Source organism: Chanodichthys erythropterus, chromosome 15, assembly GCF_024489055.1.
Source record: "Chanodichthys erythropterus isolate Z2021 chromosome 15, ASM2448905v1, whole genome shotgun sequence".
Taxonomy (NCBI): Eukaryota; Metazoa; Chordata; class Actinopteri; order Cypriniformes; family Xenocyprididae; genus Chanodichthys; species Chanodichthys erythropterus.
This window is the reverse complement of record NC_090235.1, coordinates 7,800,871-7,816,796: the sequence shown is the minus strand read 5'-3', so window position 1 is coordinate 7,816,796 and position 15,926 is coordinate 7,800,871. Positions and strand designations below refer to the sequence as shown.

Below are 15,926 nucleotides of genomic sequence, written 5' to 3'. Positions count from 1 at the left end.
TGTAAAATAATTAGTTGATTTATTGATTTATGATGAGTTGATATCGCGTTTTAATATGCTCTCGTTCATAGAGATTTTTAGATGGTTGCTGAGGCTTTTTAGGTCGGGTAGAATCTGCGATCTCTGACCCAGTTTGTTCGCTGGCTTCCATGGCTGTAATTTGCTGCATATGTTTTCGCCAATGGCAACCCGGGCTGGAGAACTACTATTGGGTAAATTGGCAACATGCGGTCTTGCACAGACGGAAACAAAAACAAGAAATTCCGATACGGAACGCAAATTTCAAAGTAAAATAACTGGCTGTAGCAATGGTTTTCCGAGAATAGAGTATCTGAAATCATCATGTTTAATAAGTATCTGCAAACATATTATGGTATTTTTATGCTTTAGTACAGTCAAAAACTTACATAGAGCATCTTTAAAAATACATTCAAAACTTAAGTGTGCTTATTATTATTATTATTATTTTTTTTTTCTATGTTTTTTAATAATAATAACATTAATAATATGTATCATAATTAGATAAATAAATAAAAGTAATAATAATAGCACACTTTACTTTAAAAAATACCCTCAAAAATTAAGTGTGCTTATTATTGATTATTATTATTAGTAATAGTAGTAGTAGTAGTATTTATTATGGTTGTTTTTAATGATAATTATTATTAGAAATATTATTATTAAACAAATAAATAATAATAGTAGTAATAATAATAGCACAATTTACATTTAAAGGTGCCCTAGAACTTTTTTTAAAAAGATGTATTATAAGTCTAAGGGGTCCCCTGAATGTGTCTGTAAAGTTTCAGTTTAAAATACCCCATAGATTTTTTTAATTCATTTTTTTAACTGCCTATTTTGGGGCATCATTATAAATGAGCCGATTCAGGGCTACTGGCCCTTTAATTCTCCTGCTCCACGCCCACGGAGCTCACGCTTGCCTTGAACAGTGCATAAAAAAAGTTTACACAGCTAATATAACCCTCAAACGGATCTTTACAAAGTGTTCATCATGTATACTGCATGTATGCGTTGGATCATGTGAGTATTGTATACTGTTTTATTGTTTACATTTGATTCTGAATGAATTTGAGGCTGTGCTCCGTGTCTAACGGCTAATGCTACACTGTTGGAGAGATTTATAAAGAATGAAGTTGTGTTTATGAATTATACAGACTGCAAGTGTTTAATAATGAAAATAGCGACGGCTCTTGTCTCTGTGAATACAGTAAGAAACGATGTTAACTTTAACCACATTTAACAGTACATTAGCAACATGCTAACGAAACATTTAGAAAGACAATTTACAAATATCACAAAAAATATCATGGATCATGTCAGTTATTATTGCTCCATCTGCCATTTTTCGCTATTGTTCTTGCTTGCTTACCTAGTCTGATGATTCAGCTGTGCAGATCCAGACGTTACTGGCTGCCCTTGTCTAATGCCTTTCATAATGTTGGGAACATGGGCTGGCATATGCAAATATTGGGGGCGTACATATTAATGATCCTGACTGTTACGTAACAGTCGGTGTTATGTTGAGATTCACCTGTTCTTCTGAGGTCTTTTAAACAAATGAGATTTATATAAGAAGGAGGAAACAATGGAGTTTGAGACTCACTGTATGTCATTTCCATGTACTGAACTCTTGTTATTTGACTATGCCGAGATAAATTCAATTTTTCATTCGAGGGCACCTTTACAAATACATTCAAAAATTAAGTGTGCTTTTTTATGAGGTGGTTCTTAAGACCACCTCATAACAGTGTTAAAATAATTGAATGTGGCTCTTTTCTTCCTCTCTGTACTCAGATGTTGAGGCTCAATACAGTCTAACTCGAGCCCAGAGAGTGCGTGCAGCCATGTTCCCCGAGACGCTGGTGGAGGGAGAGACGGTGCTCACCACTCAGAGCAATCCAGACCAGCCCACCAATGTGCAGAGACTGGCCGAGCCCTCGCAGCTGCTGAAAACAGCCATCGTCCATCTCATTAACTATCAGGATGATGCTGAGCTGGCCACACGTGCTGTACCAGAGCTCACCAAACTGCTGGCCGATGACGACCAGGTATGATGTCGGATGGTACAAACCCTTTTAATTAATATTAAACATGCCTGTTTGAGGCTGGGAATCTAGTGAAACCTGTTTAAAAATGCCATCAATGAGTTACGGCTAAAAACAAAGCTTTGTGCTGGAGAACTTTTCCATAAAACAGAGATAAATCAGTACAGTTCTGCACAAAGCTATAGCTTTTGTTCTGTTGATATCCCACATGAGCTGATATCTTCAAAATGATCTAGAGTGAAATTACAAAAGTTTTGACTTAGTAGCTGTCATTCTCAGAGAATAAATCAGGCAGCGCACATGATGATATGAGATGCAGAAGGAAAGTGGTAATGAAAAGATGCAAGATGGGAAATAATCTCACAGGACGGCCAGAACTGAAGGGGAATAAAGTGAAACAAAAACTGAAAAGTGCTGCAATATGATATGGAAAACAACTTTTGGATATGATCTATTTTCCAAGTTTACTGGCTGCCAAGGGCATTCAACCATTGAAATTTGTTCATTTTTCTGTTCATGCCATGTGTATAATCTAGCATACTTTTACATAAATTTGCTTGTTTTTGTGCATTAATACATTACAAATTTTTAAGACCATTTTTTAAATTTTTTAAAAACAATTTTAATACTGCCTTGAGTCACCAACTGACCCTGCACAAAGACCCGCCCCCCTTAGTTACTGTTGCTATGTCCGTCAAGCCGTGGCGCTGTCACACCACACAGTGAAAAATACATCGCGGAGCAAAGAGGACACTGACAACATGTCGACAGACAAAACAGAGCAGGTTACTTATGATATTAAACAAAGTCCCAGCTTTCAAACTGTGTAATTCTTTTTGAAGAAATTCAAACAATAAAACATTCTGTGGCTCTTTAATGTGTTGTGCCAGATTGCTGTAGCGCCTCAGCTCAAGTGGCTCGTGAACCAATCATCTCTTCCTACTAGTTCATTTATAGCATCAAATAAACATGAATGAACATCAGAAGGAATATTGTCTTAAACGCGGAAAGACATCTGTAAACATCATTTTTCAAGTTCAAGTCCATCAAGGTTAATCTTCTGTCTCCTGACTGCTTTGTTGGACAAAATGGCGGGCTCTGCGTTATGATTGGTTAGATCGCTTGTCAATCAAACTCCCGGCGAAGGGTCAATTGTGAAATATTGTTCCTTAAAGGGATAGTTCACCCAAAAAAAAATGTACTCACCCTCAAGTTGTTCCAAACCTGTATGAATTTTGTTCTTCTGTTGAATTCAAAAGAAGATATTTGGAAGAATGTTTTACCCAAGCAGATCTCGTCCCCAAGTATTTTTTTTCCTACTATGGTAGTCAATGGGGGATGAGATCTGCTTGGGTACATTAAATCAGTGATGTCAATGGAGTTTATTCTGGTAATTCTCATCTTATAAATTTCATATAATGATATATTCAAATAAAATTTCTCATAAATAGTGATATATATATATATATATATATATATATATATATATATATATATATATATATATATATATATATATATATATATATATATATATATATATTTATTTATATTTATAAGAATTTTTCCATTTTCCAATTAATAAAAAATGTAGAAAAAACATAATAAAAACATGGTAACTTTCAAAACTTAAAAAAAAAAAATTGCACTGTAAAATGTAATTAGTTGAGTTTACTTAGAAAGCTTAATTAAACTGTTGGGTTTACTTAAAAAACTTAAGGAAACCGATTGCCTTAAATTTAGCAATCATTTTGAATTGATAAAACTAGCTACCACACAGTACAGAGTACTTAGAAATCTTGAGATGCTTTTGTTATACTGTAATTATACGTTTAAGTACTGAGTAATATTAAACACTCTATAGGGTTAGGTTCAGGGTTAGTTGGATGTCTATATGCATAATTTATATTCTTCTCTAGCATTGCTGCAAAAAAACCCTTTATTTTTAAGAGTCGGAACTTTATTTAAAGTAAAAAGTAAAGAAAATAAAAGTCCCAGTTTTGACATGTAAGATGTCTTTTACCTTCGCAGGTGGTGGTAAACAAGGCAGCACTCATTGTGAACCAGCTTACTCGGAAGGAGGCTTCTCGTCGCGTGCTCATGCAGTCTCCTCAGATGGTGTCGGCTGTGGTGAGGGCCATGCAGAACACCGGAGATCTGGAGACGGCTCGCTGCGCTGCCAGCGTCCTGCACAGCCTGTCCCACCAGCGTGAGGGCCTGCTAGCCATCTTCAAATCGGGTGGCATCCCCGCGCTAGTACGCATGCTGAGGTGAGTGTATGCATCAGCGTTTTACTTCTGTAATGTGACATATTTCCATACGAACCAGGATATGTGAAAAAATGTTCAGCAGGCAGGTGTTACATACCCGATTGTCTCTCAAAAGCCTACTTATGAAGACCCCATGTGGAATTTTACATGAATTTAAATGTTTTTAGTATTTATATTGGTAAATAAGTACTTGTTTTATGTGTATAATTTTATAACTTATTTTAATATGGAATATAATTAACAAAATAATAATATAATAAATTAAATAATAAACAGTAAATATTAAAAATTCAAATACAATATAATATATATTAAATTATATTATTTATATTTATATATTTGTAAAAATACAGTATATACAAAATATGTATATTGTTCCATATAAATAATTCAATTATTACATATACTTCTTATATGAAAACAGTGAGTTTTAACATGTAAAACAGTCTTGATTATTTTCAAAGACTTTAGACATACAAAGATGGTGCGCTCATAATACTTATGAATAGTTTGTGTAATTAGCAACACATCGTTAGCTATTTGATAACACAGTCAAGCAAAAGGCTAATCATATTAATTACTATAGGTTGGATATTGTAAAAAGCGACACCATTGTGCAGCATTTACCTCAGGAAGTTGACCGAGTGGATCTCATGTGAGCGAGTGGAGGCGGGACTTAATCATTGATCCACATATATATTAAATGAGGCAATGGTGTAGAGTTACATTCAAGCTATTTTAAGGCACAGAGACATTTTTTCACAAAAAAAAAAGTTGAAATATGTCATTTTGGTGATCAGAGATGAGTTTTAAGGGATACAATTATTGACTACAGGGGGACTTTATATATCCATATCGTATCAATAGATGTTTGGGCCATATTATGGTTTTATGCAAAAAGATTGGTGAATTATTAATAAAGCCATCTCAGGATATTAAATATCATCAGGCTTACATAACATTTTTTAAATTTATATTACCCGTCTTGGAAAAATGCAGATACCCTCTGTTGACTTATGTATGAAAATGGTGAATGACAGATGATTTGACGGTCTGATGCGCTTGTGTTTTAATTAGTCCCTTGACTGTTCATGGACAGACAAATGTTTTGGTTGAATAGAGGTAAATGTTTGATGGACACCCACAATTCCTAAGAGAACCTTAGACAGACCATGCTAGATCACCACCAAACCGGCAGTATCCAGCCAGGACCAGGGGTGCGTTTCCCAAAAGCATAGTTATTCGTTACTAACATAGGGAAACAGTCGTGACTAGCTAGTTGATTTGTTCACCAATGTATCGTGGTAGTGGTAGTGAAGCAGCGAGTCACGTAGTTGTACGGGAAACGCACCCCAGCATGGGAATTCATGCTAGTTTAAGCTGGTCCTTTCAGCATAATCCTTCCATTATTGGTCGTGTTAGTTTTGGTGAGCGTGTTTAGCTTTCCTCTCATTGTGGCGCACATTAATTTGTGCTCACTTTATCTCCTTTCTATTTTGTGAATGAGGCCTGGAGCTAACCTGTGGTGCATTCTGATGAACGCTGTGACTAAGCAATGCTAAAGCAGGACAATGTGTCCAGTCATATCTCTGTAAATGAAAACGTCCACTACACCACCCTGTAATAGGGGCCAGAGCAGAGCTGTATTTTAGAGATATATTTGGACTGTGATGGGAAATTTGCTCTGTCAGAAAGCCCATTTACAGCAGATGCTGAGATAATAGAACGGAGCAGAATCTTTATGACCACGCAACCAGGGCCACTGTAACTTTGACACAGTATCAGCTTATTAAGTTGCATTGAGAGTCTCCTTGGTGCAGCCAGCCTGTATTTAAATGTCATGATCAAGGATGCCATTGTGAGATCTTAAAAATTGCTGCATGCAACCACTCTGTTAGAAGCTCAGATCTGTAAAGGAGATGTGTGTAATTTTTCTGATGTGAAAGCACTCTTTTCTCTTTCAGTTTAATATGCAGAGACAAGCAAAAGTAAGCCATTTGTAGGTTGATTTTTCAGAAAATTGTAAATTGAGATACTGTAGCCGAAAACAATGCGACTTTTTGTTTGAGCATCCCGACATAGCCAACCAATGGCAGGACTGTTTTTCTGGTAGACAGGGTAGATGTTTGAGAGACCTAATTAAGAAGAGTCTAATTTTGTAACTACAAAAATAAATGTAAACAATAAGTAATATAATACTTTTCGCATGATACATATAAAATAAAAATATGAACAAATATATTTTGACAATATGAAATAAAACGCAAGTATGAAAATAGTTTTGTGAATATTTTATTGTATTATATTATATTAGAATATCTATAATATTTAATTTTGAAATTGTATTTATTTTAAGAATAAATAATATATTTTTTTAATAAATTATTATTATAATGTAGAAACAACAAAATGTATTTTAACAAAACGAAATAAAAAGCAAGTTTGAAAAATGTTTTGTGAATACTAAATTGTATTATATTAGAATATCTAGAATAATATTTAATTTTGAAATTTTATTTATTTTAATAATAAATAATATTATTTGATTTATTTTAATAAATAATAACTATTATTATTATTTGGAAAAATATGAACAAATGTATTTTTACAATATGAAATAAAAAGCAAGTATGAAAATAGTTTTGTGAATATTTTATTGTATTATATTATATTAGAATGTCTATAATATTTAATTTTGAAATTGTATTTATTTAAGAATAAATTATATTATTGTATTTATTTTGCATGAATTACTATAATGTAGAAAAATATGAACAAAATGTATTTTAACAATATGAAATAAAAAGCAAGTATGAAAATAATTTTGTGAATATAAATAATATAAATTTTATTATATTAGAATATCTAGAATAATATTTTGACATTTTATTTATTTTAATAATAAATAATATTATTTTATTTATGTTGCAATATTTTTCATTTAATATTTTTTTAACTTGTTTTTGTGCAGTGAATAATTATTTTATGTTGAATTTATGTTGTTTAATTTCACATTTGCTATTACACACAATATAAATATGTTCTTATATATTCAAATCTGTAGCTGCTTTTATATTTTATAAAAGTTTTTTTTTATATATATATATATCATTTTTTTTTTTATATATATATATATATATATATATATATCATATTTTGTGTTTCTAGGCATTACAGTCTATTTGACCAAATGTTGTAAATATTTTATTCTTTTTTCAGTTCCCCTATGGAGTCAGTGCTGTTCTATGCCATTACCACGCTACACAACCTGTTACTGCACCAGGAGGGAGCCAAGATGGCGGTGCGTTTGGCCGATGGACTGCAAAGGATGGTCCCCCTTCTGAAAAAGACCAACCCAAAGTTCCTGGCCATCACCACAGACTGCCTGCAGCTGCTCTCTTACGGCAATCAGGAGAGCAAGGTGTGTGCATGTGTCTCCATGACAGCGCCCCCTGTGGCAACACTGAGAATGCATTGCCTTAGGAATTGAGTTTATGGAGTATGTGTGTCATAATTCATGTTGTTTTTCTCTCTTCACAGTTGATCATCCTGGCAAATGGTGGGCCAGAAAGTTTGGTGTTCATTATGAGAAATTACAACTATGAAAAGCTCCTGTGGACCACCAGCAGAGTCCTGAAGGTGCTTTCTGTCTGTCCAAGCAACAAGCCGGCTATTGTTGACGCTGGTGAGTATATGCGTATGTTATGTTCTTCTTTTAACTCTCTTTGTTTCACTAATTTTTTTTATTCCTAAATATTCTTATCTCTTTTCTTTCTTTCCCAAGGACTGTTCTCTTGGGCATTTTGTATAATTTCCCTATAATATCGCAATCTCCATCTCATTTTTGTCTGTTTCAGATGTTGTCTCTGTGGGTTTGGGGCTTTTTGCATCTTTTTTTCCCCACTTCTTGATTAATGAATTACCATTACTTTTCCAGTCATTCATGATTATTACAGACATATTTATGAGATTGCTGGGGGTGATTTCCATTTGTTTGTCGTGTACCAATTTTGGGAATAAAAACATTTGAACAATTATACACTATGTTTCAAAAGTTTAATTAATGTTTTCGAAAGAAGTCTCATATGCTCACTAAAGCTGCATTTATTTAATCAACAATACAATAAAACAGTAATACTGTGAAATATTGTTACAATTTTAAAATCAAATTTATTCCTGTGATCAAAGCTGAATTTTCAGCATCATAACTCCAATCTTCAGTGTCACATGATCCTTCAGAAATCATTCCAATACGCTGATTTGGTGCTCAAGACACATTTCTCATTCATATCAATGTTGAAAACAGTTGTGCTGCCTAATATTTTTGTGGAACCGCCATTCTTTTATGAATATAAAGTTAGAAATCTTTTGTAACATTATGCCTTTACGTCAATATTGATAAACTGAATGCATCCTTAATGAATAAAAGTATTAATTTCTTTTAAAAAATCATATTGACCCAAAACTTTTGAATGGTAGTATACGTTTTTGTGTGCAAATGCTCCAAAAAGACAAATAAATCCCTGAGATTTAAATGCAAATCAATGTATGATTTGTCTTTCTGAGCTTCTCTGCACAGCTTGACCAAAAATGTACTTTCACTACATAATTTTTTTTTTTTTATTACTGTTCCATAAGTCTGGAAAAAACACTATTTGTAAAATTCTTGTCGTGATTTTTATGATCATGAGAGACAGTTGAGATATCCAAAATTGTTGGGGTAGGGAAATGGGATCGAGCCGAACTTGAACCTGCATCATCCACACGAGCACCATGACTCGACGTATCAGGAGCATGTGTGCAAACCGCTATACTACTGTCCCAAAAATACACGATTCATATTTGATTCAGCCGTTGAACTCAATTATATTTTCCATTAAAACTAATAATACAGCTTTATGTTAAAACCCACCTTTAACCCACTCCGCCTGTCAGTACATCTTCACAGCAGTCATGGATGTTACTTTATTAATTCTGACCTTTCAGCGAATTAATACTTAAATATACAACGACAAAGGTTGCGGGACTCAAATATCTTGCCCTATCGCGCCTGCCAGGGCTGATCTCATAAAAGTCTTTACAGTTATGGCGTGACTATGTCCTCTTCCCACACAAGGCTTCGACGCTCGTCTTGAGAAAGCGCTGTGGATCAGGTAGTTACAACACTGGATGAGAGGCAGTTTTCAAGGATGTCTCCTAATCTCCTTCCCTCTTTTTATCTTCCTAAGCCATGTGGCTTTTAGTTTATCTGCACCGACTCCAAAAGACATTTCTCTCCCCTTGGCAGACAATGGCTAATCCATGGAGAAATACAGCCTTCTTTTTAGAGCATGATGTGTAGCTGAATAGTTTTGTTCTTTTTTCTTTTCTTTTTTTTTTTTTTTTTTTGTGGCTAAGTCCGATAAATATGGACTCTAAACCCTTTTTCTCTCCATTTGGCAGGAGGTATGCAGGCCCTCGGCCAACATCTCACAGGTTCGAGTCAGCGTCTAACACAGAACTGCCTGTGGACCCTGAGGAATCTCTCTGATGCTGCAACCAAGCAGGTAAAGGAGCTGTTCCACTAGACTGTGTGTTTGCTAGTGCTGCTTGTTATTGTTGCCTATACTTAGGGTTATGGATTTGTTCTAATCTCTTAACCTGTGGTGAATGTCTCAACATGAATGATACCTTAGCTTATTGAGAAGAGTTGCTTTTACTTTTCAAAGCCATTGGAATTTTGTCTGGTGGATGAAGGATCAGGTGAAAAATCCCACAGATTTACACTAACCGGGAGACCAAAGCCATATGAGACAAAAGAGTATTGTAGAATCTGACTTGGATTTCGATTCTTATCGATTCCCAGTTTCGATTCCAGCAAGGTAAAAACATTCAGTCAAAAATTTATATGATACATATTTATTCTGTGTCTTTTGGCAAAGTGTTTTGTTGGAGCTGATTTCAATTAACAAAAATCATCGATTTTGACGGCGCCGATGGCCTCATGGGTAGATGGCCAATGTGCTTCGGGCGACCTGAGTTCGAGTCCCGGCTTGTGGTCCTTTCCCGATCCCGTCCCTCTCTCTCTCTTTCTCCCACTTTGCTTCCTGTCTAATCACTGTCCTATCCTTTAACCAGGCAAAAACTGCAAAAATAAATCTTTTTTTTTTTTTTCTTTCTTTTTTTTTTTTTTAAATCAGCGATTTTGAGGGAGGACCCGATTTGTCATGACAACGGCGAGTGCCGAAATAAGTTCTCTTTCACGTTCTGTGAAAATGGTTTGATTGAACATTAAAATGCTCACACAGGAATGGATAAACTAAATAAAAAATTCATTTTAATTATCAGATTCCTGACCTCAAGTATCCGATTCCAGAATTGGAATCATTTTTTGATTCCCAAACCTACCTAGAATACCTTAGTAATTGCTCAGCAAAACCCTAGAAACAATCCAGAACATCTTATCAACTGCATAGCAATTGCCCAGAAGCATGGCCGTCACTCGAGGGGAGAAAGATCACGATTTCAACTGAGGGGATGAGTCTTTTTTTTTTTTATTCTTTTTTTTATATATTCTGCTCTGTTATCCACCTTATTCCAGACGAGCCTACTGCGTTTTGAATTATGGGTTGCACTTCCGGTTTGGGGAACTTCCATTTAAAAGCCTGAAACGAATCGTTTCAAATCATAAGGTTACCCTACAAATAAAGCTTATCTGTCAGTTTGACTGAATGAGCTGTCAATTTTTCTTTCATGTTTTATTTTCAGACATCTTTTCAGTTGCTGCTTTCTATCCTCGTGATTATTTTCTTTTGTCTCTTTGCATTCCACTGGGTGTATGGCCATCGGGCAATTCTGGCAAATGCCAGAGGGGCCGGACCATTTTTTTTTTTATGTGGGCTGGTCAGTTTTTTAATATATATAAACAAATAGTTTTTACAGGCCCTTAAGATGGGTTTTTATTGCTAGCACGATTTCACTATGGTTATAATAATATTAAAGGGATAGTTCACCCAAAAATGAAAATTTGATGTTTATCTGCTTACCCCCAGGGCATCCAAGATGTAGATGACTTTTTTTCTTCAGTCGAACGCAAATTATGATTTTTAACTGCAACCGCTGCCGTCTGTCAGTCAAATAATAGCAGTGATTGGGAACTTGAACAATAACTCTGAGAACCCTGAGGCTCGCACAAACCGATCGTTTCGTGTCTTAGGACATTAATGTGTCGTCACGAGCCGCAGGTTTTAATTTTGATTTGTTTAAGCAAGTTTTATTTACTGTTATAGTTGAAGTTCCCATCTACAGCTATGATTTGACTGACAGACGGCAGCGGTTGCAGTTAAAAATCATAATTTGCGTTCGACTGAAGAAAAAAAGTCACCTACATCTTGGATGAACAGATAAACATAAAATTTTCATTTTTGGGTGAACTATCCCTTTAATAATAGCCTAATAAATGTTAAGAATTACAGTCCCGAAATAGGCCGACCGCCTTTAGTTACTGTTGCTATGTATATCCAACATGCTCTCACGCCACACTCTGTCAGAGTGAAAAATACATTGGAGCAAAGAGGACACTGACAATGCGTGGACAGAAGAGAAATTTAAACAATAAATACCGTTTTGTGGCTCTTTAATGTGTCTTGACAGATTGCTGTAGCACCTCAGTTCAAGCAGCCCGTGACACCTACACATTTTCAAAATCAATTCCACGACGTTAATCTAACTGCTTTGTCGGACATAAATGGGGATGTGCCGTTATGACTGGTTAGATCGCCTGTCAATCAAACTCAGTCAGAATCAAGCACGTCATTAGAGAGAGCGCAACACAAGCAAATTGTCAGTAAAAGTTAGAAAAAAAGAAAAGGCGGTGGAAAAAAAGTTAGAGAAAGCAAAAAAGGCTCAAGTCTGACGCTGCCAACTGCCTAAAATTAACCGAACTCTTTTGGGTTTAAATTCGGCTGCTGCACCGGAGGACAGTGCTGAGGTATAAGAAAAAAACAGAATAGCTAGCTCAAGTTATTTTCATGCAATTCACACTACTTTGCTCCAGTGTTTTTTTTTTGTTGTTTGTTTTTGTTTTTTTGTTTTTTAAACAGTTGTAAGCTTAGCATACGTATATTTTAAAATGTAATTTCTTCTTGATAATTGGCCACAGGTGTTAGCTAGCCTGTTACTGAATTACATGACTGAAATATCAGCAGATAAGGTGGGATTTAGGGTAAACATTCTGCTGTACGCTACTTGCAATATAGTCAAAAACACGTCAAAAACGTATTGCAACCCAGGTGAAAAAAGTACACTTCCATAATGTACTTAAAGTGCTCTATTTCCGCGCACTAATTCTGTTTTTAATTTTGTACTTAATAGATTGTTCTTAATTTTGTACTTCCATCATTTTTTTTTTAATTCTTTAGTACTTCTTAAGATAATCTTAAGAATATCTAAGTGTACTCAACTGTGCTATTTTGAGACAGTATGAGTATGAAACTAAAATGTGCTATTAACACGTTATCTCTGTATTTGTATACTTATGGGTTCAAGTGTACTACTGGTGGTAACTAAATGGTGTCTTAAAATAGCACAGTTGAGTACACTAAGGGTGCGTTCACACTTGCCATGTTTGGTTCGATTAAAACGAACCCTGGTGCGGTTGCTCGGTTAGTGCGGTTCATTTGAACATATGTGAACGCTGCCATCCGAACCCTGTTTTGACTACTTTACACATTTTATAAGCTCTTCACGAGTTCCCAGCTGGCCAAAATACCATCACATGCAGGCTACGCACACACAACGAGCTCATTTACCTCAGCAAACAGCATTGTTTTGGATGTTCAGTGAGTTCCGTCTCAAAATAGGCGATACATCATAAAAACAGACAAATCACGTTGTGAATGTATCCCTATGCCTGAAGGTTCGGTATCTTTTGGTTCGGTGATAAAATAGTCAATGTGAACGCTAACCGGACCAGGACTAAATGTTTTTTTTTTCTTCTTTGGTCCGGACCAAATGAACCAAACGAACCGAACTACAAGTGTGAACGCACCCTATGATGTTCCTAACATTATCTTAAGAAGTACTAAAGAAGAATTTTTAATATATTAAAGTACAAAATTAGTGTGTGAAAATGGAGCACTTTAAGTTCATTATGGAAGTGTACTTTTTTTCACCTGGGAATGCACGTGTCCGTGGGTGTGGTAATGTGGGCTGGTGTGCTACAGTGCCAGGGCTGAATTTTTGTCCCAGTCCGCCCCTGCACTGTAATAGTATGAAAAAGGACAACATATACTGCACATTTGTGGTCTGATCTCCTGATATAATTTACGATATATCCCATTAATAATTAACTGGAATGCATGAAGAATCTCTCGTTTTTCTCCTCAAAGCTTCACATCTCTTTCCAGGTTTGTTTTCACAGGTAAATACAATTTATTATCTGTAAAAAAGATGGAAATCACTTTGAAATAGTATCACGCAATGCTGAAGTTCATGAACATTTTTTATTAAGGCAACGTAATAATGGAGGGTTTTAGTGGTTGGTTTGGGTGAATTGTGGATGGCTTTACGGAAGCAATTTGGGCAAGTATGGCTGTTTGTATAGCCATATAGCCTTTCACTGACTGTTTACAGCTTAAAGGAAGTTACACCCATAATTTGCGTAAAGCGCCATGGGGCGTAGGAATAAGGTGGATTGCTTTGTAGATTTAGTGCTTTTCCTCAAAGGAAATACAATTAAAATGTGGAATTGAATTAATAATTACAATTCTTTTTGAAAGGAAAATCTATTTATGTTTTAACCTTGTTACTGTATTTTTTTTCTAAAGCGAAGCAAAATTAGCCCAATTATCCTGAACAGAAAATCAGTCAATCAAGAATATGGGTTGAATGTAAAATGTCTTTTTAAAACAGATAATTAGAATATTTGCCTACTAATGAAATAACAATAGCATTTCATTTTACAATATTGGCTTCAATTATTAAATGTGCAAATGCTCCAAAGGAGTTCAGCCCAGACAATGCTTGAAAGCCATGAAACGGCTTTCATGTAGTCTGACGTTTTTTCCACTGTTCGTTCTAATGCTTTTATAGTGCAGGCGACCTGTGGTTTTTATAATTATTTCTTGCCTCCACACAATTTGTCCCTCATCACTGCTACTCAGAATTCAGTGGCCCAGAAAACACACAATTAACGATAAACAGGTTATCATTTTCGTCCTTATTATTAAATTCAAGGAACAAAAACAACTATTAACAGACACGTCCCCTTCTGCTCTCACGGAAAGTGTCTAGAATTTAAATGTATGTATTTGAGCTCGTGTCATTCCGGTGTCTGTCCTTCTTTTTGCCTGTCTAATCCTTCACACACCCACATTTTTTCTTATCTCCTTCTTCCACTGCCTTTTCTCTTTCATTTGTTCCTTATCTTGGTCTTTTCCTCTTCCAATCTTGTGATAATTAGCTGTTATGAGTGTCTGATTCTATGTTTTTATGTGAATTTTTTGCTCTGTTATATAACCCAAGATGTAACCAATATGTGTGTTAACATGGTTTTTTGTGTAAAAAGTTGGTAACAGCTTCTTCCCAGGTTACTGACATCACTAACCCTGAAATTTAAATAAACTCTGCCCTTGATAGCACACAGCAAGGGAGGTGAGGCCATGTGCTGCTTTAGAGAAGAGGAAGAGTTGTTTTAGTAGAGTGTCGTTGTCATGCCATCATTTTATGACAAACTGCTTCACAAACAAGGGTCGGTCAATTCAATTCTGGATTTGCACAAAATATTAACATGATGGCACATGCTAGTCAATGAGTTGAATCAACTCCACAGCAACTACATTCATTTATCCACTAACCATTCAGTAATGGCCAGTTGCATTCTAAAAGTTGTAACTTCTTCACCATCCTAATGACAAACTGTCACAGTTGTGCCTGTCTGACGATCCAGCACTGTTATATTCTTATGTTTTTTTTATATATATATATATATATATATATATATATATATCAAACGTAAGAGCAACACAGCAGTGTTTGTTAATGAATTCCCGATTTGAATGAGACATTTGAATGAATGACTCACTTGTAAAGACAGTAACTTTCCGCCACCTACTGGCCATTTAAATTCATATTTCTATAACATGGATGGGCAATGTCGGTCCTGGAGTGCAGAGTTTAGCTTCAACCCTAATCAAGCACACCTAAACCAGCTAATCAGTGTCTTCATGATTATTAATACTATAGATGGGTAATTTAAAAAAATAATAATAATAATTTTCTTTTCTTTTTTTTTATCAGGGTTGGAACTAATCTCTGCAAGACAGAGGCACTCCAGAACTGATGTTGCCTATCCCTGATCTATAATTTTGTTTTTAATGCTATATTTAAAACATTAATCTTATAGCAGAGCTAAAATAAGAGAGCACAAAGTACAGAGTAATAAAAGCAAAGAAAACTACTTTTAAGAACACATAAACACAAGTTTAAGATTTGTGCAATATAATTTTTAATGTGTTTAAAGTTTTGATTCACACTTGTTATTTTTTAAATGCGCTTTTAATTTTTCTATTCATGCTTATTATATTTTTATCTGTGACCATGTTCTTTGCCA

The 15,926-nt window shown here is 35.0% G+C and overlaps 1 protein-coding gene across 1 annotated transcript in view; it reads left to right on the top strand.

Annotated features, from left to right (window-relative positions):
* The window catches only part of jupb (junction plakoglobin b), a 98,979-nt gene that overhangs the window by 61,145 nt on the left and 21,908 nt on the right, over window positions 1–15,926 (top strand). Inside the window, exons 4-8 of the mRNA XM_067411198.1 lie at window positions 1,816–2,069; window positions 4,098–4,336; window positions 7,556–7,757; window positions 7,877–8,021; window positions 9,779–9,882. Coding sequence (XP_067267299.1) covers window positions 1,816–2,069; window positions 4,098–4,336; window positions 7,556–7,757; window positions 7,877–8,021; window positions 9,779–9,882 — 944 coding nt within the window. The remainder of the gene's footprint in view (window positions 1–1,815; window positions 2,070–4,097; window positions 4,337–7,555; window positions 7,758–7,876; window positions 8,022–9,778; window positions 9,883–15,926) is intronic.